The 22,791-nt window shown below is 36.4% G+C and overlaps 1 protein-coding gene and 1 pseudogene across 2 annotated transcripts; one reads left to right on the top strand and one right to left on the bottom strand.

Moving 5' to 3' along the window:
• Window positions 1-755: 755 nt before the first annotated feature.
• On the top strand, window positions 756-6,251 carry LOC121990866 (annotated as a pseudogene).
• Window positions 6,252-7,780: 1,529 nt separating this feature from the next.
• On the bottom strand, window positions 7,781-14,604 carry LOC121992285. 2 transcript variants are annotated; one of them, XM_042546565.1, is made up of 4 exons: window positions 14,272-14,604; window positions 12,970-13,327; window positions 11,217-12,414; window positions 7,781-10,678 (listed from the first exon to the last, which is right to left on the bottom strand). In XM_042546565.1, the coding sequence occupies exons 2-4, from the start codon at window positions 13,122-13,124 to the stop codon at window positions 8,054-8,056; spliced, it is 3,978 nt and encodes a 1,325-aa protein (XP_042402499.1). In that variant the 5' UTR covers window positions 13,125-13,327; window positions 14,272-14,604; the 3' UTR covers window positions 7,781-8,053. The 2 variants fall into 2 exon arrangements, with proteins under 2 accessions (XP_042402499.1, XP_042402500.1); XM_042546566.1 differs by having other exon boundaries at window positions 14,234-14,604.
• Between the last annotated feature and the right edge of the window lie 8,187 nt (window positions 14,605-22,791).

Consider the following 22,791-nt stretch of genomic DNA (forward strand, 5'->3'; position numbering starts at 1 on the left):
ATTTAAATATTTATGGAATATTGTAATATATTTAGGGAATATATTTAGGGATATATTCATGGATTAGAGATTTACATAAAAAAATATTGGTTTTTTAAAATTAAAATTTTAAAAATAATAGATATTATCTATTATTTATTATTATTATTTTAAATTTTAAATTTTAAAAATTAATTAAAATATTTTTTAAAGATTTTATTTTAGGATTAATTGGGTTAAAATTTTCAAACTATTTTTTTTTTAAAAAAAAATTACTTTTAAGGTTTAGGCTTCCTAATTGGATTATATTATTTACTAAAAAAGAAAACTTAAAAATAAAATAAATTTAAATATTTATGAAATATTATAATATATTTAGGAGATATATCTTTATGTATTAGAGATTTATATAAAAAAATATTATTTTTTTTTAATTTAAAATCTAAAAAAATAATAAAATAAAAAAATCTGATATGGGGCGCGCATAGTATACAGCGCATAATATATATATATATATATATATATATATATATATATATATATATATATATATATATATATATATATATTACCGAAATAAACCGTCGATGTTCCATTTAGGTAAATAAATAATTAATGTCTGTGACACCCCAACAGCGCCGCCGTCGTTTTCGGTCTTCCTCCACATTCCTCAAACGTCGGAAGAAACGCCGTTCCTTCTCCTCCGTATAAACCAATCCTCCTTTGGCTCCCTCCCCGCCCCGCCCCGCCTCGCCTCGTGCGTCTTCTCCCTCTCAATGGATCGTGCCACCGCGCTCGCCGTCATCCTCCTCGCCGCCGCGGCTGCCGACGGCCCGAACCCCACCCGACCTTCGTCTTCCGCGAAACCCAGCGCCACCGACTCAGCATTGGCTCCTCCTCGCCCGAAGTCTACAGCCCGTCGCCGTCGCCTCCTGCCTCCGCCGCCGCGGTGCCATCTACACCAGACTCCGCGGCCCCAAGCCCGGGCAGCTCCCCGCCACCAGAAGATGCGGCAATGAAACCCTAATCATTTGGCACGCCCGGTTTAGTTATTTATTTCGTTTCGATCGTGCGAACGCCAGCATTTTTTTTTCCGAAATTGTAAATTAATATGCCGAAGAGAGGCCCACTTACACTGGCCCATTGCTAATTGAGCCCGTTAATTATTAATTAATTAATTAATACAAATCGATCCACACATTCTCTGAGATTTCAAAATTCAGTCAAAGCAATTAATATAGCAGCAACAGGAATCATCCAAGAGAGCAGAGCATGAATCGGAGGGCGAGATCGTTCATGCCGAAGCTGTAAATTGTAAATCCATGGATCATCGATGACGCCCGTCGCTTTCTTGCAATCGTAGGCGACGGCCCGTATCATTCGCTTCAGGGAGAAGTTAGGAAAGAAAACGAAGAAAGTAATCGGAGAAGGAATTGTTTATTTTCGCCAGAATCACCCGCTTCCGCTTCGAAGACGTCGGACTCGCAGGCCAAGGTTTGGTGCAAATCATCGCCTCCGTCGGCAATTGGAAAGAAGGAAAAAGAGCTGCGGATTGTCAAAAAAAAAAAAAAAAATCTTGCTTTTTATTGACTACTATATGCATGGTCTTCAAATGTGATCGGGTTTCGTGTGTGATCTTCTGCTTCTCATTCCGCCTCTTTGATAGAAGTAAAGGTATGATCTTTGTGGTGAATTGTGCCTGTGCTCGGTTGAAGATGCAGCTACAATTCGTGATTAGGGATTTAGTTCTGATCAGCAGTTTTCCGACCAATTGTTACGATTTCTGATGAGTTCATTCAAATTTTGCGTCTTTTGTGCGAATGAATGCATCTTTCTTTTGACGTGAGTAATATGAAGCACTCCATGGCCCTTGTCGATTTTTTTTTTTTTTTTTTTTTTTTTGACTAGCTTGATTTCACCTTTTAGTTCATTAAGTTCAGAACATCTTTGTCGATATTATGCTTCATTTGGACTGGTAGAGACGGAACTGCAACTGTGGCTTGTAATCTTTGGCTAATTATGCATAGAACATTGTCATTGTGGTAAAGTATTGCTACAATTTCTTTCTTTATTTACTTTCAAGAATTACTCATGTTTCTTCCGAAATGTTTCTTATGCATCCAGTTTTCTTTCTTAATTTGTTTAGATCATCCTGTATCACGGGCTGTTAATGGGAGAATGGAACAATTGCTTTTTCACTGTTTGTGTTTGTTATGCAAATGTAATCTATAGTTGATATTACCCCACTAATTAGTAGTTCCAGCTTGCTTAATTTCACAAATGACTGACAAACTTTTGCAAGTGTGGAGTAATCTCAAAACTATGTTGATGAATTGACAGAAATACTACAAGATAGATGATCCAAAGGATGACGGAGATGTCGAGTCTCAAGGAAGAGAGATGGATGAAGGAAATTTTGATGATGAAAGATATGGCCTATCTGTATGTCTCATATACTAATTTGTTGTTTTCGTGATACTCTGTTCTAATTTAGGCTATTTCAAAGTCAATATCATCATTATCTCATTATTCATCTCTGCCATAGCTGACATTTCAGCCGCTCAAGCAAGAAGAGGGAGAGATATCCAAGGGATACCATGGAATGGGATAAACATTACAAGGGAGTACCATCGAATAACCAGATTGAAGCAATATAAGAATTATGAGAATGTACCAAACTCTGGAACAGATTCAGAAAAGGCAGAAATTCTTCAGAAATCCTTGACTATCTAATCATTGTCATGTTATGGTTCTTACATATATGCCAATCTTGCATATAGGATTGCAACCCAACAGAGAAAGGAAGTAGTTATTATGATTTTTGGCAAAATACAATATCTGTAAAATCACTGTTCTCCATTTCCAGGTGAGCAATAATTATGGTCATTTGGTTCTGAACAATCTGTTTGTGTTAGTTCTTGAACATGATTGCTATCTTATATTTGAAAATATACACATATATTATTGGTTTTCCTTTACCTTTGTTTTTGTTAAAAAAAAATCCACCAATCCCACTGATGGGGTTGCTAAATACTTGGGGTTATTTGTAATGCCAATGCAGATTATTAACAACCGTGCCTAATATAAAATTCGAAATCAGAAAAGAAACATGGAATTTTGTTGAAACTATGTTCAAGTATGATAGTTTCTTATCTCTCAAATATTCTTTTTTCAGCTAAGAAATTTAGTTTGGGCTACATCCAAACATGATGTCTACTTAATGTCATGCTATTCTGTGCTTCACTGGTCAGCACTAAATTGTAATAAGTTTGAAGTTATGAATCTATCAGGACATGTAGCGCCATGTTAGGTTCGTCTCTGTTGATGATGAATTGTCTGCTAATTACTTGTAGCTATTATTTATCATTTCTTTAAATTCTGTATAACTTGTTCATCTTTGCTTTTCTAGAAACACCAAGGAAGTATATTAGAAGGATTTTCTCAGACTTAAGTTAGTACATTAGCAGTAAAGGGCAAGTTGCTAATAGCAGGTGGGCTTCAGGGGGAAATTATTTGTAAAGTAATTTGTCTTTATCATTCTTCAAATAATTAACATATTTATATTAAGATATTTGATGTTCTCCTAACTTGATATGAACTTTAGTATTTAGATCGAGAAGGAATAAGCTTTTGTTGTTGAGCAACATAGGGTGAAAATGCTATCACAAATGCCATTGAAATATATAATACTTTCAGGTAATTAGCCTTTTTAGCACTTCGTTTGATTTCTTTTTAATCTGACTTAAAACTCAATTTACTTGGTGGTGCTGTTCACTTCATGGCTTCCAATAACGACTCCGAGACTTTGACATGGAGAAGTTTCAGCCTTGCAAGGAATTTCACTTTGAGTGGCCAGTGAATGTAAGTCATGCATTTGCTACTTATGTTACTTTTTGCAGTGATTGACTATTTGTGCATGTAGGTCTTATTTATTAGAATTATTTGTGGTGAGCTCATAATAAATCTGTAATATTATTTTAAGGTTTATGATATCTTGCATGCAACTCTACTTGCCTAGAGGAATTCAATGTATTTAGTGTGTGAGCATGGAGACACAAGCCACTAAGTTTTTCTTTCCATAAGTTTCTAATAATTGAGACACAAGCCACTGAGATTACAAATATTTAGTGCGTGAGCATGGAGAGTGAAAATTAAAAATATATATATAAGAGAAGGCAATTGCTTCAAGAATGCAATTTCTCCTGAGACTTACCCTTTGTTTTCTTGGATGGAAATAGAGGGAGGGATAAAAGGAACTAGAATTCATTCCCTAGTTTCAACCCTTTTGATATTGTCCAAATTATGCAGAAGAAGCACTATTCACACTAAATATCCATTAAATATGGTCAAAGAAAATAAAAAATTATTCATTTTTATGTTTTTATTTTATTGAATCAATTTTAAAAACTCCAGTTTCCCTCACCTTTTTTCTCTCCAAGAAAACCATTAGAAATATTTCTCCAATTACTACCTTCCCATAATGAAACATAAACTTAAAGTACTTAATTGGATCATCTATAATCAATTGATGGCTTGGGCACTTCTTAGGTGTCTTGGCAACTATGACAAAACATATTTAGTTATTAGGTTAAAACCTATGGCTCTGAAGTGAGTATATATTAGTGCTATGTGACCAAAATAACGTAAAATCATCTAAAGAGTGATCGACAACATTGAGCCTGTCTGTTTGTGTGTGTGTACACTATTCTTTGAAAAAAATAAGAAAATATTTGTATGAGATAACTCAATTTGCTAGAAAATTGTACAACATGCAATAAAATATCTTCTCAAATAGAATCCAAGTCATCTTGCCTGTATACAAAAGTCAGTGGCTGGCATAAGTAAAACAAGCTGCTTTGTATGTGTTGGAATAAAAAAGGCAGCAATCTATCCTCTAAAATGGCTCTTATGTAGGCGCAAGAATGTTCAGTATCAGCATTGAACATGTCCCTATGATGCTTGAATACTGTATTCCTACTTTTCTTTTAGTTTTTTTTCCTTGCATATAGGTTTCACTTTTTATTTACAGATACAATTACATGACTTTCTTATATCAAACTCTTTACATTTATCTAAAAAATTGGCATACACTTTCAAATATACTTTCTCGAATATGTCAATAAAAAATTAACTAGATTTTGTCTTGCTTTATGTTTAAATTCTGAGCAAAAACATCTAGAGCGCACTCAAATCAAACACTCTCTTGATTATTTTCATCAAAAAATCAATTATGATAGATTGAAACACCATGGCCCCAAAAATTAATATCCAAACCTGCATCATGATTCATTATAAGGTTTCTTTATATTGTGTTTTAAAATTGGTTCATCATGTTGTCACAGCATACATCTCTTTGTCCTGATGGAAAACTTCTTGTGGTTTAGGGGGACTACCCGGAAGCTCAATTGCTTGACGCACATACAGGAAAGGTGTGTATGGAAATTCATTGGCTTTTCCGAAAATTACTGGGTTTAAGTTCTTCGATCATCACTATCAATATTACCAATGAGAAATTTTTGAAGTAGAAAAACTAATTTGTGAGACAAGCATTGTTATCCTACATTGGTAAGTTCTAGCCAAGTAAACAAATTTGTGATACTCACAATCTTGCAATAGACTATCCATACCTTGCAAGGCCACTTGACTTCTCTTTTGCATCGGCATGTCATCCAGATGGGTACACAATTGCCACCGCAAACGAAGGCAAGACCTGCCGTGTTTGGGATGTGAGGAATCTATCCAAGTCTCTAGCTGTTCTGAGAGGCAACCTTGGTGCAATAAGATCTATCCGCTTCACATCAGACAGACAATTCATGGCGATGGCAGAGCCAATAGATTTTGTTCACATCTTTGATGCGAGTAGCGGGTACATCCAGCAGCAAGAAGTGAACTTCTTCGGAGAGATTTCAGGCATGTCATTCAGTCCGAATACAGAGTCTCTCTTCATAGGCATATGGGACAACTCCTATGGTAGTCGCCTACAATACAATCGCAATCGGAACTACTCATACCTTGATCGTCTCCTTTGATGTGACAATTATTCAAAGGTTTGAGGCTCAAGAGTTGGTTTTTAGTGTCAATACGTTTTGTCAATAAACTTAGACACTTCGGTATGTTAAATGTACAGAAACAGATATCAGATGAAAACAAATGAAATTTGAGAGAAATTATTCTCTATAATTTAACATTTTTTCTTGTATTTTAGCTTTATATATTGTATTGTCAGCTCGTGTATTTAAACTTTATGATACATCTACTGATTGATCCATCAAGCTCTTGTTCTACATAGGATTTGGCACAAGAATTTTTTGGTATGAGAAGTATTTTTCAATTTTTTTGGTATGAATTAATGGGTCAAATCATCCTTCTTAAATAAGACTAGTTAATTGATTTAGTATGATTATTTATTTATTTATTTATTTTGTTTATTTTTATAAAAAAAACACTGTGCATATCAAATAGAAAAATTTTAGGATGGTTGGTGGTTTCAAATTATAATTGTTAATCTTAAAATAATTAAATTTTAATTACACACCATTTTATTAATTATGTGAGCAAAATATGCTCTAAATAATAAATAGCACAAATAAATGATACAAATCATTGTTTATGATATATTATTAAAAAAATATTTGAAAATTTGCTAAAATAGAGGGATTCTCGGGGGATATAGAATTATTCATTAATTTTTTATATTATAAATATAGTTATAAAATAAAGGAAAACATAGCAAATTGTATAAAAAACTTGTTTTCTAAATTAGTTTTAATTAGTTAGATGAGACACATTCTTTTTTTAAAAAAAAATTACTTCTATTTTTGTTATTAATTCTTTTTACTATTTAACTTCTTCCTTTAAACTAAACCACCTCTCTAATCCAATTGCTTCAACTATTTTGATCTCGATGGAAACAGCTGGCGAAGAACTCCCTCGTCGGAGCGACGAGGAGGAGGAGGAGGCGGCGGCGGCGACTGCCGCTATGACGTGTCCGGTGTGCAAGAGGATGTTCTCTTCGACTAAAGCCATGCACGGACACCTACGAACCCACCCGGAGAGGAACTACCGCGGCACCAATCCCAATTCCCGCCCAAAACCGTCCAAGACAAAGGCGCCAGCGGCCGATGAAGGAAGTCGTCAGCTTGTCGTCATCAGCACCGATGTCCTCATCCTGACGGCCGACCGCGAGAGGTCACAGAGCACGAGAATACCTAAGAGGAGCATGCTTAAGAAGGAGACGAAGGTTGACACGGAGGGTGGCGGCTGCAGCACTTCGACCAGCGCTGCTGCTCCTCCTCGTAAGCACGAACACCACCGACGCCGCATGAGCTTCTTTTCTCAGAGCAAGAGTGGAATTTGTATTAGCGACGGAGCCATTGGGATTAGTCCATTAATGGCGGCGGCGGAAGCGGCGGCGACGGCGGAGGTGTCAATATCGTCTGAGGAGTGGATTGTTGTGGATGCTCTGAAGCTACTGAGAGAATCCGCTGTCCCAGCGCCGTCGCTGGCAGCGACGCAGCATCTACCGTTGACGTTCGATCTAAACCAGCCGCCGCCGGAGGCAGATCAAAGAGAGGAGACGAACTAGTTGTGGATTTCGATTTCATTGTTTGTTAAAAAAGAATTGTTATATTTGTTTTTAAAAAAGTAATTTCAAGCATCACTCTACCTGACCAATGACTACATTCAAATGTTCTATTTCCTTCCCAAAATTCCTCAAACCAAAACCAAAGCAGGAAAATAACAACTTAATCTTCGCAAAGTTCATATCTAAGAAAAAGAAAATTGATATACTGCAGCCAAATGAGCAACCAGATGAATAACTAATAAATACTAACTATTCGCCTTAAAAGAGATTCATATTACCCAAAGTGAAGTTTTATCCAATTTCAGCTAAACTAGCAGGGTATCAACTCTACTTCGCGACTTCTAATCCTTAGGGCATGAGTATCAGAACATGGAACTAAATACAGTAACTGTAAAACTTTTCACTTGCTAGTTCTTCTAATCAGAATATCATTTTCTTGATGCTAATGTTCATCTGTCAAATAACTTACATAAGGGTCTTTGACTATGATCAATGCAGGTTCCTTGAGTAGTACATAACAGGTGCTCTTTGACCCGGGAGGGACTGGAATAAACTGGGGTTTGGCACGAAAGGACCCTGGTTCTCTGAGCTGATATTTTGATTCATAAAACTGAAATTGGCACTCGAGTAGAGATTAGGGAGCAAGGGTCTAATATAATCGACCGTTTGGTTTTGTAATGGATAGTAGAAGAGTGAAGTATGAGGCAGAGAGCTATGACTTGAATTTGTAAATGCCAAATTGCTTGCTGAATTTGTTAGGAATCCTCTTGCACCATTCTCATGCCGAGGGTCATCAATCACAATCAGCTGATCCATTATTTGACAAGATAAACGAGCATCTTTGCATGGTTGGAATTGCTGAATCTGTTGATCAAGTTTAGCTGTACAACCAGATTGCAGTGGAACACCCGTAAAGCCACCACCACTTGGCCTTCGAGGTAAATTCAGCGGAATCTGGTGATCAACTAGAGGCGGTGCAGTTCGGCCAAAAGCTCGAGGAGGCCCAGCAACAAGCTGATTATGCTGATACTGAAAGTTGCCCTGCTTCATGTGATTGCTGTTCAAAGCATATTCAGGATGAGAAAGATTTACCTGTTGACTGTAATTCAAAGCAGGCTGACTTTGTTCATTTCCTTCATGGTTCTGGACCAGTAAGTTTTTACCCATCAACCTTAGCATAGGACTGGAAACAGAATGATTCTGTGATTGCAGTGATGGCCTGGGTGAACATGTATTGCCATGAATAGGAAACTTGACTGGCAAATCCAGTGAACTCTTCAGCAAAGTTGATTTACTTTGTGCGCCAGTTTCTGAATTGTCTGTCATATTATGATTCTGGTAGAGATCAAAAGAGGATGAATTCCTCGGTCGAATGGGCAAGTTTGATACCCACTTTGGCAAGGTAGTCTTGACGGTACCACTTTGTCTGAACGATTCAGAAACTTTATTAATTCTCTCTCTGCACGAGCCGCATAAGCACTTATCATCCTGACATTGATGAAGTTTTTTATCTGGCAGGATCTCCTTAGTTTCTTGCTCCCTATTATCTAAATTTCCCTCCTGAGCTACTTTAATACTTTCTGCAGAAGGAATTGCTGGACTTGGGTTATCATTGGCACTAGCAGTTCCAGATGACTTTTCAGCACCTTGAAATTTTAAATCTGATGGAGATGGTAGAGAGATGGTTGATGCAGTGGAAATGGGAGATCCAGACGGTTCCCTGTCAGTTGATACATTCTTGGAATGACTTGCTGTAATTCTAATAGAACTTGTTGATGAGCTTCTTTCTGGTACATCATTGTGACAAGTCAAACAACCACTAGACTCATGAAGAGAAAGAGTATCATCAGCTGGCTCTTCCTCCGGCTGCATCATGTGAGAATATGCTCTTCGTTTAACCTCTGTCAATTTAATCTGCTGATCTCCATTCTCATAAGAATTACTATCAGCTTGAAACTTCTCTTGATGTTGAAACTGTTCTGTGCAGGTTTCAGTTGCATATATTGGTTGTGCATGTTCTTCAGATTGACAAGAATCTAATTGTGTGCCAAGAGATGGTGCAACCTTTTCTGAGATTACACTATCATGAGAAATAGGATTGGGATTAGTTTTCTCCATGGAAGATCTGGTCCCATAATATCTGGAGTCAGATATTTCGATTTGCATGCCTAAAGTTTCAGTTTCGGTTCCATGGAATTGAGTTTGTGAGCTCAGATTTGTTGAATTGCTGTTTTCCTGGTGTTCCATTATGGTCGAATATTGACATGTCACATCATTCATAGTTCCTCCAAATGCTGTAATATTCCTCGGTGTAGAACATTGGTTAGATCCTATTGTTTCGCTTCCATCTATTCTGGGAAGAGCACCATAACATGTAGGACTTGATGAACTTGCATTGTTCAATGGTGGATGTTCTCCTTCCTGAACAGTCCTTGAGACAGTACTGTACTTACGTAACTTTTTAAAGATGGATTGTTTCTCAATTTCTCCATCTTTGCTTCCTTCTAAACAAAGTTGCCTCTTAACTGTGTCATTATTCTTCAAAGCTTCAGCTTTCAACATTACTGTTTTCCTATTAGAAGCACTATTGAGCCTGTCTCGAGTGCCCACATCCTTCTCTTTTAATTTCAACACTGATGAACATGTAAAGCTCCCTGATGATCTTGATAATTTCAAAACAAGACTATTAGTTGTGATCAAATTTTCTGAAGACGATTTGGAGTTTGGCTGAGGCAGTTCCATAGACCCGTGCTTCCCTTGATCCATGCTACGGGCAACATTATATAGGAAATTAACTCTCTTTGTCTTTGGAGAACCAATCAGCTCTTCATATGAACTAGATAATCTCTTGGTCTGTGCCTTCGCATCAGGAGAGTTGCCTGAATCTGGTTGGACATTCATGTTACTAGAAGGTAGCATGTCCTTCGAGGTACCACACTTGTCTTCTATGCTTAACCTTTTCCGGACCTGTGAGCGCTTGGCGCATGCCCACTGCTTCACTGTTGCAAACAAAATGGTCTTGTCTCTCTGTTCTGGCTCTGATGTGCATGTCAGAGATCTATCATTCTTCTGATGATTCTGTGTGTTGCAATCCAATTTATCTGTAGAATGGATCTGTTATCGCAATATAGAAAATGTTATAAAGATTGTCATCAGAAGCATAAAGAAAGGGAAAAATATTGTGCATGCAACATCTGATGTGAGATAAGCTTAGAGTGTTTTTGCTTGAATCAAAAAGTGGGTTGCTCTAAAAGCAACAATCTATGCTTAGAGCCATAAGTCTGCATATTACCAAATTCTCAAGACTGATTCTCAAAATCAACCGAACTTATGGATCAAAATCAATCAAGAAAGTTCAACATCTTGGTTAAAGAAGTCCAGTATAAAAGGACAGAAACTGATCAATTACTTACAACACCAAGGGAATTTAAAGAAAGAATAACTTGAGCAATATTAAGAAACTGATAGAAGTGAATACTTTGAGTGCCATTATATTGTATTGGTGTCCTTGAGACTATGATTGATCTATACTTAATCATGGAAAGCATTTTGTCCATCACAGAAAAGATTCATTATCCAAGATAGTATCCATGTTCACTAACATATATTCAAGCAAAAAGTACTGAAATTTGTTGCTGAGTGAATCCTTTACCTGTGACTTCATGTTAGATGAGAGACCATTCTCATTTTGTGCTTTCAATTTCATATATTTCAAATGTTTTGATGCAAAATGCTTTTTCTTGCTAATTGATAGAGCTTCCCTTGCCTTTGATTCTTTTGCATGTTTCCTGAGCTCAAACTTTTCATGTGATATTTCTTGTTCGCTTAACTTGGACAAAATCCTAAGCTTTACACCATCTGAATCAACATACACTGGTTCAGTCCTATCATACTCGGAATGAATTGGTAAAACATCTTGTCTTTTGGTCAGCCCATCCACACCACTAGTTGGAGAATTCAGTAATGCCAATTCAGAACTCCAGTTTGTACCATTCCTCTTATCAAGGTCTTCAAGAGTGCAGCAGCTAGAACTTGCATAGACATCCACCATCAACCTCTTCTTTTTTGGCTTGACTTTATATATTGAAACATTTCTCTGTGTGCCCTTAGAGTTAGACTCCATCGAGAGACATTGGTCTATGTGAGCATTCAGAGTGGTATTCGAAGTGAAAGAGAATGTTTTACAGACAGGGCAGACCTTTGAAGCCATAGGATGCGGTATCACTCTAGAATCTTTTACAGTGCCTTCTGTTTGTCTAGTCTCTGAGACTGAAACCAATTTCACTATCTGCCTGTCTCTTTTAGCGGAAGGTTCACGAGGTTTGTCAAGAGTATAGCTAAGATCAGTGACCTCACACTGTGACTGTGTTGTAGTATATCTGACTAGAGATACAGAAAGAGGATTACCAATCGGACTTAAAATTTCTTCAGTTTGTTGAGAAGTCCCAGAAGCTGAGCCAATTCCAACATCACTATGGCTCAATTCATTCACAGATAAGACATGGTTAGAAGTAGAATTTGTATCCTCCAGTGATGGATGGATGGATTGAACTAAAACAGGCTCCTTTGAGGTTAATCCCGATATCTTTGGCACACTAGAAGGATCTTCATTGGAGTGATTACCAGTTGTAAGAAGATCCAAGTCTGAAGAAACTTGTTCAGCTTCTGAACCAGCAGTAGGCTGAGTTAATACTTCCAACTTTCTGAGACTGTCAGCTCTCAGTACATCAGGAGGTTCAAAAGGTGGCAACAACTCTTTAATACCATGCTTCAAACAAAACTTCAAGAACTGTTGAGAAAACGGCCAAGAAGCTTCAATCCCTTTGCAACGTGATGCAAAGACATAATCTCTAAGGAACAAAAAACAAAAATGAAATAAGCTTACGTATAAAATTACAAGTCTACAGAACTAAGTAACTAAAAATTCTTCAACTCCATGATTCCAAGAAAAGATAGAAGCAAAGCAAAGAAGACCTGCTTATGAGATGACCTTTTTGGCTGTATTTGTTCCAAATATATCTCATACTAATTGCTAAAGTTAGATTCTTTCTAATCAAGGAAAGAGGCAGAGTTTATAACTTCTAGTTGTTCTATGTCTATAATGAAACTATATCGTAGATGAAGGTTAGAACTTGATTTTAAAAACTCAAATTTATCATTGCACTGTTTAAAATTCATTCAAGAGGAAATTAACGCACAAAGAATAATCTGATATTTGTAGTTGATAATTGATAAACCTTCAGGAAATTGAGCAAACTACAAAAAATGAAAACAGAAAAGATTTCATAAACAACCGATCTTGAAAAGATTTCATATGCTATATGATTGAGGAGCAAAAGGGGAATCCCTGTAGAAAGAGGGGTATATGACCTATCTGAAAATAACTCCAGATGAAGAACTTTTACCTTATAGAGAAATTGGGAGTTCTCTCTCCAAGGATTGGTGGATCTAATTCCTCTTGGGAGGCTAGGATTCCAGACGAACCCCTTTCATCAGTCCTTGCTTCTGGAAGTTTGGAGGAACATCTTGTATCTGGAGAGTTTCTACTAGATAATAACATCTGAAGAAGGTCCTCTCAATTATCTCTAAATGTTCCAGCAGTTGTACTGCTCCAAAAGTTTTGGTTCTATTAGGCTTTCTTTTATGCTTAGCCTCCAACATAACAAAGGACTTGGCTCCCAAAACCCCTCAAGAAGACAAAGCGAACATCAAAACCCAAAAATCCAACCACCCTTTTCTCCTCTCATGACCTGATTATTGTGCCTGCAAAATCATAGGAACAGAAGTCAAAGGTATGAGATCATCCAGAAATATAACTTGGAGATTACTTCAAGACCATTATTTCATGTGCACATAAGACTGGATATATTCAAGGGTTTTCATTAAACCAATAAAGTTAGATCAGGTTGAATCAAGACCTCATAATCTCCCAAATGGTAGTGAGATAAAAAAAGTCAAGTGAGAGATGAGCCTGCTCAGGTGTCATTTTATGTGGCAGAAGTGAGCATACTCAGGTACCAACCTGGGCTAGCACAGTTATATCAGGAAGAGAACAAGGGAGGAAGGGAAAGGGAGAAAAAAATAAATTTTTGTCAAACACAAATCACATGAAATGATAAGTAGAGAAACATGGGCAGGAAACATGTTCAGGTCAAAAAGGTGGAACACCACCACCACCATCACCACCACAAACCACTCAGGAGAGAGCAAAAACGTCTTCAACTCAAGAGAAACTTCATCCAAAAATTACTCTTGTATAGTTCCCAAGGAAGATCAATACGTAGCAGTAAAGAGATGTAAAAAAAAAAAAACGGAGACCATAAAATCTCGAAGATCTCGCGAAGATTCTTTATGGATCACAGAAGGAAGCACAACAACAGAGGCAAAAGGAGAAATCGTTGAAAGAAAGGACAACATAAAAAGGATAAGAAAACCCATTAGACCTCTTCGCCGAGAGTAAAGATGAAGAAAAGCCATCCCTCGAATTTCTTCTCGCTTCCGAAATGATGGAACAAGGAACTCGACATAAATCGAAGATCCAAGAAAAAAGGAGAATAAAACAGAACGCGAACATGGCAGATCCAGAAAGGGCATGGCTTCATACTGATTTTTTTAAAAAAAAGAAAAAAGACATCGAAATGAAATCCCTATGAGAAAGAAGAAAACTACCTCAAAAAACAAACTTCCCACCGTCAATTGATTCATACCTTATCAAGCTTACAGCTTTCCCAATAATTGCTGCTTGTGGTGGCCAAATTGGGTCTAGAGAGAGAGGAAAAAAAATCCTGAAACTTGGAGAGAAGTGACGAAGAAGGGAAAGCCTTGCTTTTCCCCCTTTCACTTCACAGCTCACAATTAATGGATAGAAGAGACTAGCGAGAAGAAGAAAATGAGAAAGCACCATCCACCCACATCCATGGCATCAGGTTCCCCAATAGAAGCAGACCTCTGTAGCTCAACAGCAACTGAGAGAGAGAGAAGAAAAGGGGCAAAAAGTAAAGAGAGGGTGTTTTGAAGGAGCTGTACTAAGCCTGTACCTGTTTCTCTTGCTGGTATTAAAACAGAATGTTACCGTGTTTATTTATCGCATAGCTTTACAGCTTCACTGTATTTGGCAGCAGCATTATTGGACAAATACATCAAGCCCCCCTCGTAATATAAAAATTTTAAGTTTGAACCCTCAATCAAAAAGTCTAATTTCATATATCTAAATTCTAAGTGTCCGTATTAGATATTCTATTTAAAGATTTCATTTTAAATTTTAAATAGAATAGTTAAAAAATTTTACATTAGTTATACTATCCCTTTCTTAAATTATACATTTATAAACATTATTTCTTTAAATTTAGAAAAGGATTTCATTTTCAAAGAAATAGGAAATTGATATGTGATATATGAGAAAATTGATATCTAAATTTAATAAAATATTTTTTTATCCTAAATTATGTATTTTGGATAGGAATATTGGTGTTGATACTCTAACATAATACTCCAACTTCATCAATAATTTAAAAATGAGAATTTTTTATAAGATATTAGGGGTTAAAATGAAAAATTAATAAACTCTCAGACAAAACTACAATTTCCCTTCTTTGTTTCTTTTTCAACCACAACAACAATCAAGTCTTATCCTTTTATGCCATTGAGCTCTATCTCCTATTCTATCATTATCTATATTAAATAAATTTTATCTTATTTTATTATTGTTAACCAAGTCTATCTCCTCTTTCTCGTTTGATATGCATATTTATCATAATTTTACATCATCTAGCTGGAGTATTTATTGTTCGTCTAAGTACATGTTTGTACCATTTTAAACGTGTCTCTTGGAGTTTTTCCTCAATAAATGGAATTTCAACTTTCTCTCTAATGCTTTCATTTCTTATTTTGTCCATCCTTGTATGTTCATACATCCATTTTAATATCCTTATCTCTGCAACTCTCATCTTCTGCTCATGTGTTCGAGTCATAGCCCAACATTCAACTTCATATAATATAGTAAGTCTAATTACGATTTTATAGAACTTACCTTTAAGTTTAAGAGATACTTTACGGTCATATAAAATACTTGACGTTATTCTCCATTTCAATCATCTTGCTTATATTCTATATAAGACATCTATCTCAATTACTCTATCATTTTATAAAAATAATTCTAAATATTTAAATATCTCAATTTTAAACTATTCCTACTTTTTTATTTTAATAATTGTCTCATTACTTCTATTATTGTTTAAATTTCATATATTTTTTTTCAACATTTAAAAAATCATTCCAATATCCCTTCATTTTTTTTAATGAATTTAACCCTTCACTTTTAAAAAATTGTTTTTATAGGAAGTAAATTGGCAAATGGAGATGGGAGAGCCGTTCACGTCGGATGCGTTGTGGTGGTGGGGACGGATTTTCAATTGCGGTGGTCCCCACTGATGCGTCGCACACTGACAAAATTGGATCGGCCTCCGCGGCGCCCTAGCGAAGGAAATGACGTGTGATTTATCGGCCGAATCAGTAATCTTTGCGATAGTAATTAATGATGGCGTGATAATTATTAACGTTGTTTTGTCACAGTATTAATTAATGTGCCAGAGGATTTAATTCGATCGTTGAGAAGCCAGCCTGTAAACAATAAATAATGCATCCCACTTATTACTTAGCTTTTCATTTTAGCAATATTATATTCAAAATCCAATTAAATAATAATCGTGCGAGTAATCAGGACCGAATTAAACATGATCATATTGATGGAAGCGAACTATGCGTGTTTACGTTAAGAGAGGAGCTGACCGTGTCATTGTCACCGTTCGTCCTTTATTTTTATACAACTACGTCTCTTACATACAAAATTGAGGAATTAGATAGCCCGCTAGATCTAGTAAAAAATCAGGCTCTCTGCGCAAGTTCTGATCAAGCTGCCGTCAACCAACTTGTTTATTGGTTCGATTCCAAACTGTGGCGTTGCGTTAAGGCCACATTTGACTGCTTCAAGCCACATAGCACAAAAGGAGTGGGCAGCCGTTGTGTGAAAACTGTATGTATCTCATGTCAAAGCACCAATTCTCCACGTCACAGCGACTCCCGTATGTAGTTTGCAAAGTATGTCCGGTTCAATAGAGTTCAACATCTTGATATCTCTTATAAGCTTTTATTTGATTTGGCAAATTTGAGATAGATGTCAATATAAAAGAGGTGTATTTAACATTGAGAATTTGTTTAGGGAAGTGGAAACTCATATATTTCTATTTCTAAAAAATAAAAATAAAAAATTTGATGGTCCTAGGCTCTATCTAGTTCAAAATTTTAATTATTATTTATGTAAATTCTTTTATTTAACCCATTAAAACTCACTATTTAGCTTATTGAGTTCAAATTCCTCCTAATTCTAATTCGAATATGCCCCTAATTAGAAGTAAAAGGTGGTTAAAAGAATTTTAAAGAATAGTAAATAAATAGTATTTATTATTTTTAAAGATAATTTACGAGGGAGGAGACAAAAATATGTATTTATAGGCATTATTTATTTTAACTTACCTATTCAGTTTTTTAAATTGATTAATCCTAAAAGTGATCAATCCGATTCTACTAAGATTTTTTATCAATCATCAGAATAAATCTGGAAACGTTATAAAGAGATCAATCCAAATGATGATTAATTTTAGGTCCACTTCTCATTTGAGAAAAAACATCTCTTAATACGTCGTAACTGAAACTTAAACTTTAAATCCCTTAATTATGTATTAGAAGGTCTACCTATTAAACTATTATTCTGATAGTGTTTACATGCATTATACTTTATAAAGAATTGAGATGGATTTAATGTGTTATATATATATATGTACTTTTTTAAAAATATTTTCATGAATAAAAGATTTTAAATACATATTTAGAATGACGGTGACAAAAGACGATTCGCTTACTCAACGCTTCCTGTTAAACATTGATGGACACATATTATCTTATGTTATTAATCATCAAATAATGCACCAATCTGAATTGCCCTAATAATAATAATAAAAAGTACCTTTTATTTTTGTCCGTGTTGTTTCGCCTTTCAAACACTTGATCACCCACTAGACCACCATAATTGATACGAGGAACCACATCACAACACATGAAATATCTAAGAGCATCTAAAGCTCCCACTATGACATGGATACAACGATGGATCTTCATCCCACTATGGGAGGGAGCTCCTTCATTATTTTAAGGGCTCCATGTTCGCTTTTTTTTTTATTAAATATTTTTTATTTCAGTTTAAAAATAAAAATATTAAAATATTAAAAAAGGTTAGGGAATGTTAATTTTTAGCCGTTCAAACAATTAATTTTTATTTTAAAAATTATCTATAAATATATTCCCAACCTTTCATTCTTCTTATTGCTTTCTTAATTCTCTATTTCTTTAACCATAAAAATATCTTGATTTATTTTGAATGGCTGAAAATCCATATCAATCTATGCTTCATAATTCTAGATAAATGAATTTATGGAAGATATAGATGAATAAAGAATACTTTGGTTATATGAGCAACAAGAAACAGTACGTCAAAGAGTTTAAAGTTATTCTAGTAGAACACAGAGGAGAAGGTATTTAAATCGGGATCATGAAGTTGGACATGCTCGTCTTTTCAATGATTACTTCTCTGATGAGCCAATATATCCTGATGATATATTATGACGTCAATTCGGAATGTAAAGAGGATTATTCTTTCATATAATCATACCTTAAAAAAATCATTCAGAATATTTTTAATAGAGGGACGATGCGACATGAAAAAAGTGTTTATCACCACTTCAGAAATGCACGACGGCTACTGTCAATTGATATATGAAGTCCTTGCTCATCATTATGATGAGTACCTACGAATTGTTGAAACAATTGTCATCCAATACTTGTTCAACTCCTATCGATGTGTAATTGAAGTGTTGGAAGCCCAATATGAGAAGAATTAATGTGGCTGATATCCAACACTTGCTTGAAATGCATAAACAGAGACGTGACTTCCCTGACACATTGGGTAGTGTTGATTGTATGCATTGATAGTGGAAAAATTGTCTCAGCACTTGGAAAGGTCAGTTTACTCGGGGAGATCATGACGTCCCAATAATTGTGCTTGAAGCAGTAGCATCTATGGACTTATGGATATAACACACCTTTTTTGGAATTGCAGGGTTGCGTAATGATATCAACATGCTTAACAAATCACCTTTATTCAACAGAGTCTTACAAGGAAATGCACCCGAGGTTAATTTTACGGTTAACAATACATAATATACAAAAGGATACTCTCTGACTGATGAGATCTATCCAAAATAAGCTACTTTCGTCAAAGCTTTCCATGCCCCCAGGATCCAAGAGAAAAATATTTAAGTAATGACAAGAGGCCACAAGAAAGGATGTCGAGCGGGCATTTGAGGTGTTCTAATCTCGATGGGCAATGATTAGAGGTCCAGAATGATTTTGGTACAAGGATAATTTAAATGACATCATGTATACATACATTATTTTGCACAACATGATTATTGAGAATGAAGGAGATGCAGTAGTCAATTGGTGGGATGATGAAGAAGATCCTCCATCACAAATATTTCAAGGCTCTACCCAAGAATTTCAAGAATACCTTCGGAGAAATTGCGAGCTATGTGATAATCAACTGCATCATCAACTTTGAGTCAGCTTGGTTGAGTATATCTAGGCACACTATGGTTGTGATCAATGGAAAATAATTTATTAATTGCGATACATGTACGGTAATATTTATGTATTTTTTTAGTTATTAATGTTATTTCATATTAGTAATTTATGAATTTAAATTTTATAAAAAATTAATTATATATAATATAAAATATAAAGAAAAAAAATGAGAAATATATATAATAAAAAGTGTGAGACCCTATGAAGAAGTTGTTGAGGTTTTTTGATAGTGGAGAGATGTGTGAGGTTTTTTATTTTTGGCGTGGCCCGTATGTGACAATGAAGGAGCTCATGGAGAGGTTCCATGACTGTGGATGTTCTAAGGGCAACTCCAACGCTGATATTTTCTATAATTTTTTTTTTTCAAAAGTCATGTCAAAAACCTAGCCACCATTGTGGGGTTTTCTTAAAAACAAACATATGGCTAGGTTTGATATTTCAAACCCAGGTTTTCGAGGGAGGTGGGACCTAGTTAAAAGAAATATATATATTTTAATGTGAGTTAATTGTTGGTCCTCTGGCGGCCAACTAGAGGGAGTGAATAACCCTACACAAATATAAAAGAAACAAGACATTTTTCGAACTTTACAGCTTGATTAACACTTGTATAAAAGTAATAAGCAGTAAACTAAAGACAGGGGCACAAAAGGAGTTACTTGGTTTGAAATTAGATGATTGCTAATCCAAGGTAATTAAAGCTCGATATCACAATCTCTTTCAGGCGGAGAAGCCTTTTACAGCGTTGACAACTCACATAGTAAAAGAACAGACAAAGAATTTGGTTCACAAGTATTGTTCTAAACTACTGGATCAGGGATGTATTTATAGCCCTTATCGGAGCGTCTGGAAGGGTTCCAGGTGCCTAGACGTGAATAAAATTTTATTTTCGTTACACCGGATCATGACATCGCGTGTTTAAATAACATTTCTGGTTCGGGCGCCCGGAAGGGTTTCGGGTGCCAGGACCAGGTCGACACAGGCCCTGCTGGGTGAGGCGCCCAAGTGATTCGGGTGCCCGGACTCAAAAGTCAACTTTGTTGGAGCAATCCCAATGATCCGTGCGACTATGTGTTTTGGTATTTGGGCAAAAGGTTTAAGTTATGTTCACCCTTTTATTTGATATGTGTATTTGAGTTGTGCAGGTTTGCAGGATACACATATGACTTAGGTTGATATGGCTTCGGGTCTGGTGAAGAATGAAGCATCCGAGGGATCGTGGATAAGACAGTAAGGACAACGGTTGAGGGAAGCAACTTCGAGGCATACACGAAAGATGATATTGGGACGAACCGCTGGCTTGGGTGTATCCGAGAGACGAGAGCCAAAGGAAGTAAGCTTGAGGCAAGAGGTCAAGGTTGCAACGAAAAGTCAAGTGAGTCGTAAGAGTGAAGGTATGAGTGCTGAGAGACTGTATTCGGGCACCAGCCGACTGATGGAAATGAGAATCGACTAGTATAATCGACTGGGTAGTCGACTGGGAGTGAACAGAATGCTTTTGTTCGCTTGACCAGTGTAGAGAAGTCGATTGGTACTTTCATCAATCGATTGGTATCGAGCTGTTGGGTTGTAACGGTCAAATCTCCACATAGGGCAGTCGACTGATAGGTGGGGGTTTTTCAACCTTTGGCCTATATAACCAAGGTTTCGAAGCTTGGTTAAGGTTGATGAAATAGAGGTGGTTAACCCTTATTATTACTCTACTTGTGCCCTAGCGTCTCAAGTGTTCTTGTGAGAGTTGTGGTGAGGTTTCTCCACCCACAAGGAGCTACGTGAGTTAGCCGGAGTTTACCGAGGAGTCATCCACCAAGGGATCAGGATCGTCCACCTTACGGGCGATCGTAGAGTAGGAGTAAGTTATCTCCGAACCACATAAACAAACGTATTAGCGATTTGCATTTCCTTATTGTCTTTAGATTAGCTTTCTTGTTTATATTTATATTTATATTTGTATTTTTTCTTGTATTATTCCGCTGCGCAACTAACGAATACGTAGGAAGCAATCGATGACCGGCTAGAAGGGGGTTGGATAGTGTTGGATCATGAGTTTCGCTAGAGGAGGGGGGGGGGGGGTAAATAGCGATTTTAAAAACTTTCGTAAAGAGTTAAGCTGCGGAAAAAGAATAAGCAAGAGAAGAGCAAGGCTAACACAAGTTCTTTTTACTTGGTTCGGAGCCTTTGGCGACTCCTACTCCAAAGCCCGTACACAAGGGTGTTTTCGATGGGCAATCACTAATAATTCGAAACTTATTACAAACTACGTACAAGAATTATGTAGTGAAAGAAAAATCGACAATTAAGAAAATAAGACAGGAAAGAAACCAAAGCTTCGTTGGAGATCTTTTCGCAGCGTCGCAGAAGCACACGAGAGTAGATTCTGAGTTGTTGTTCTGACTCCAGCCTTAACCCTCCTTATATATGAGGTTCGGGGCGCTTGGAACCTTTAGGGCGCCCTGGTTGTGACGTAGCCAAGCCAATCAGTGAATTCCATGAGGCAAAATGACGTTGGGGATAGATTTTTGCCTCAGGGCGCTCGGGTACCTCCCGGGTGCCCGGACCCTAGTTTTCCAGCATCTTCCCTTTTTGCAAGAAAACGTTAGTCCGGAGATAAATATATAATACATATGTCCTGCAAAATAAAGTGTTAGCACAGTTTAAGTTCAACAAGTAGAGTATGACTTAGATTCCGTCTTTCTGAGATCAAAATCTAGTCAAGATCTCGACTTAGAGTTCCGAAATAGTTCTAAGTCGGATCGGCGCCTAAGTTCCCTTCCCGGGAACGCGTCCTCACAGTCACTCCCCTCCAGTGACTTACCTTCACTTACCTACAGACGTTCGGGCATCCCTTCGACCCGTCTGGGCTTCGTGCCAGCTATCCGGTCAGCCCGTCGACCTAGCTGGACTTCGTATCAGCTATCCGGTCGCCCCGTCGACCTAGCTGAGCTTCATGCCAGACATCATGTCAGCCCGTCGACCTGTCTGGATTTCTCCTACACACTCGATCAGAGTGTTAAATAACAACGAAACTAACTTAACCTATTTTGTCATTCATCAAAACTTGAGTTAGACTGTTAGTGCTAACCGCACCAACAATCGTCCCCTTTTTGATGCAATGACAACCTGGTTAAGTTAGTGATAAACATGCAAGTAAAAAAACAAGCATAAGGTAATTTAACCTTAAGGTTGTTAAATTATCTTTTAAGTTTTGTTTAACTAACTTAACCACCTAACCCTCCCCCTTTGACATTCATAAAAAAAAAATAGCATAGAATATCAAGATAACTTTATATAAAAAAATTGGAAGGTAAAAGAAATGTAAGTCAGATTAGCTTGGGGGAGTGTAAAAATAGACAATTTTCATTTAAAATTAGCTGATTTAGCAATATAACTTAGTAATAAGTTTGTAGATTAATTTTCAAAAGATAATTTTAGAAAACATAAATTTATAAGAGCTAATTTCAAGTATAAGTTTATTAAAGCTAACTTTATAAAAGCCAAGTTCAGAAATTTTCAAACATAAGTGTAACTTAATTTAA

This window comes from Zingiber officinale, chromosome 6B, assembly GCF_018446385.1.
Source record: "Zingiber officinale cultivar Zhangliang chromosome 6B, Zo_v1.1, whole genome shotgun sequence".
Lineage (NCBI taxonomy): Eukaryota > Viridiplantae > Streptophyta > Magnoliopsida > Zingiberales > Zingiberaceae > Zingiber > Zingiber officinale.

Excerpts from the sequence above, each read along its gene's own strand:
- LOC121992285 (XM_042546565.1), bottom strand. The coding sequence starts at position 13,124 with ATGTTATTATCTAGTAGAAACTCTCCAGATACAAGATGTTCCTCCAAA. Across the intron at positions 12,415-12,969 it reads ACTCCCAATTTCTCTATAAG|AGATTATGTCTTTGCATCAC; the intron begins GTAAAAGTTCTT and ends TTTGTTCCTTAG. Across the intron at positions 10,679-11,216 it reads CATCTAACATGAAGTCACAG|ATCCATTCTACAGATAAATT; the intron begins GTAAAGGATTCA and ends TTGCGATAACAG.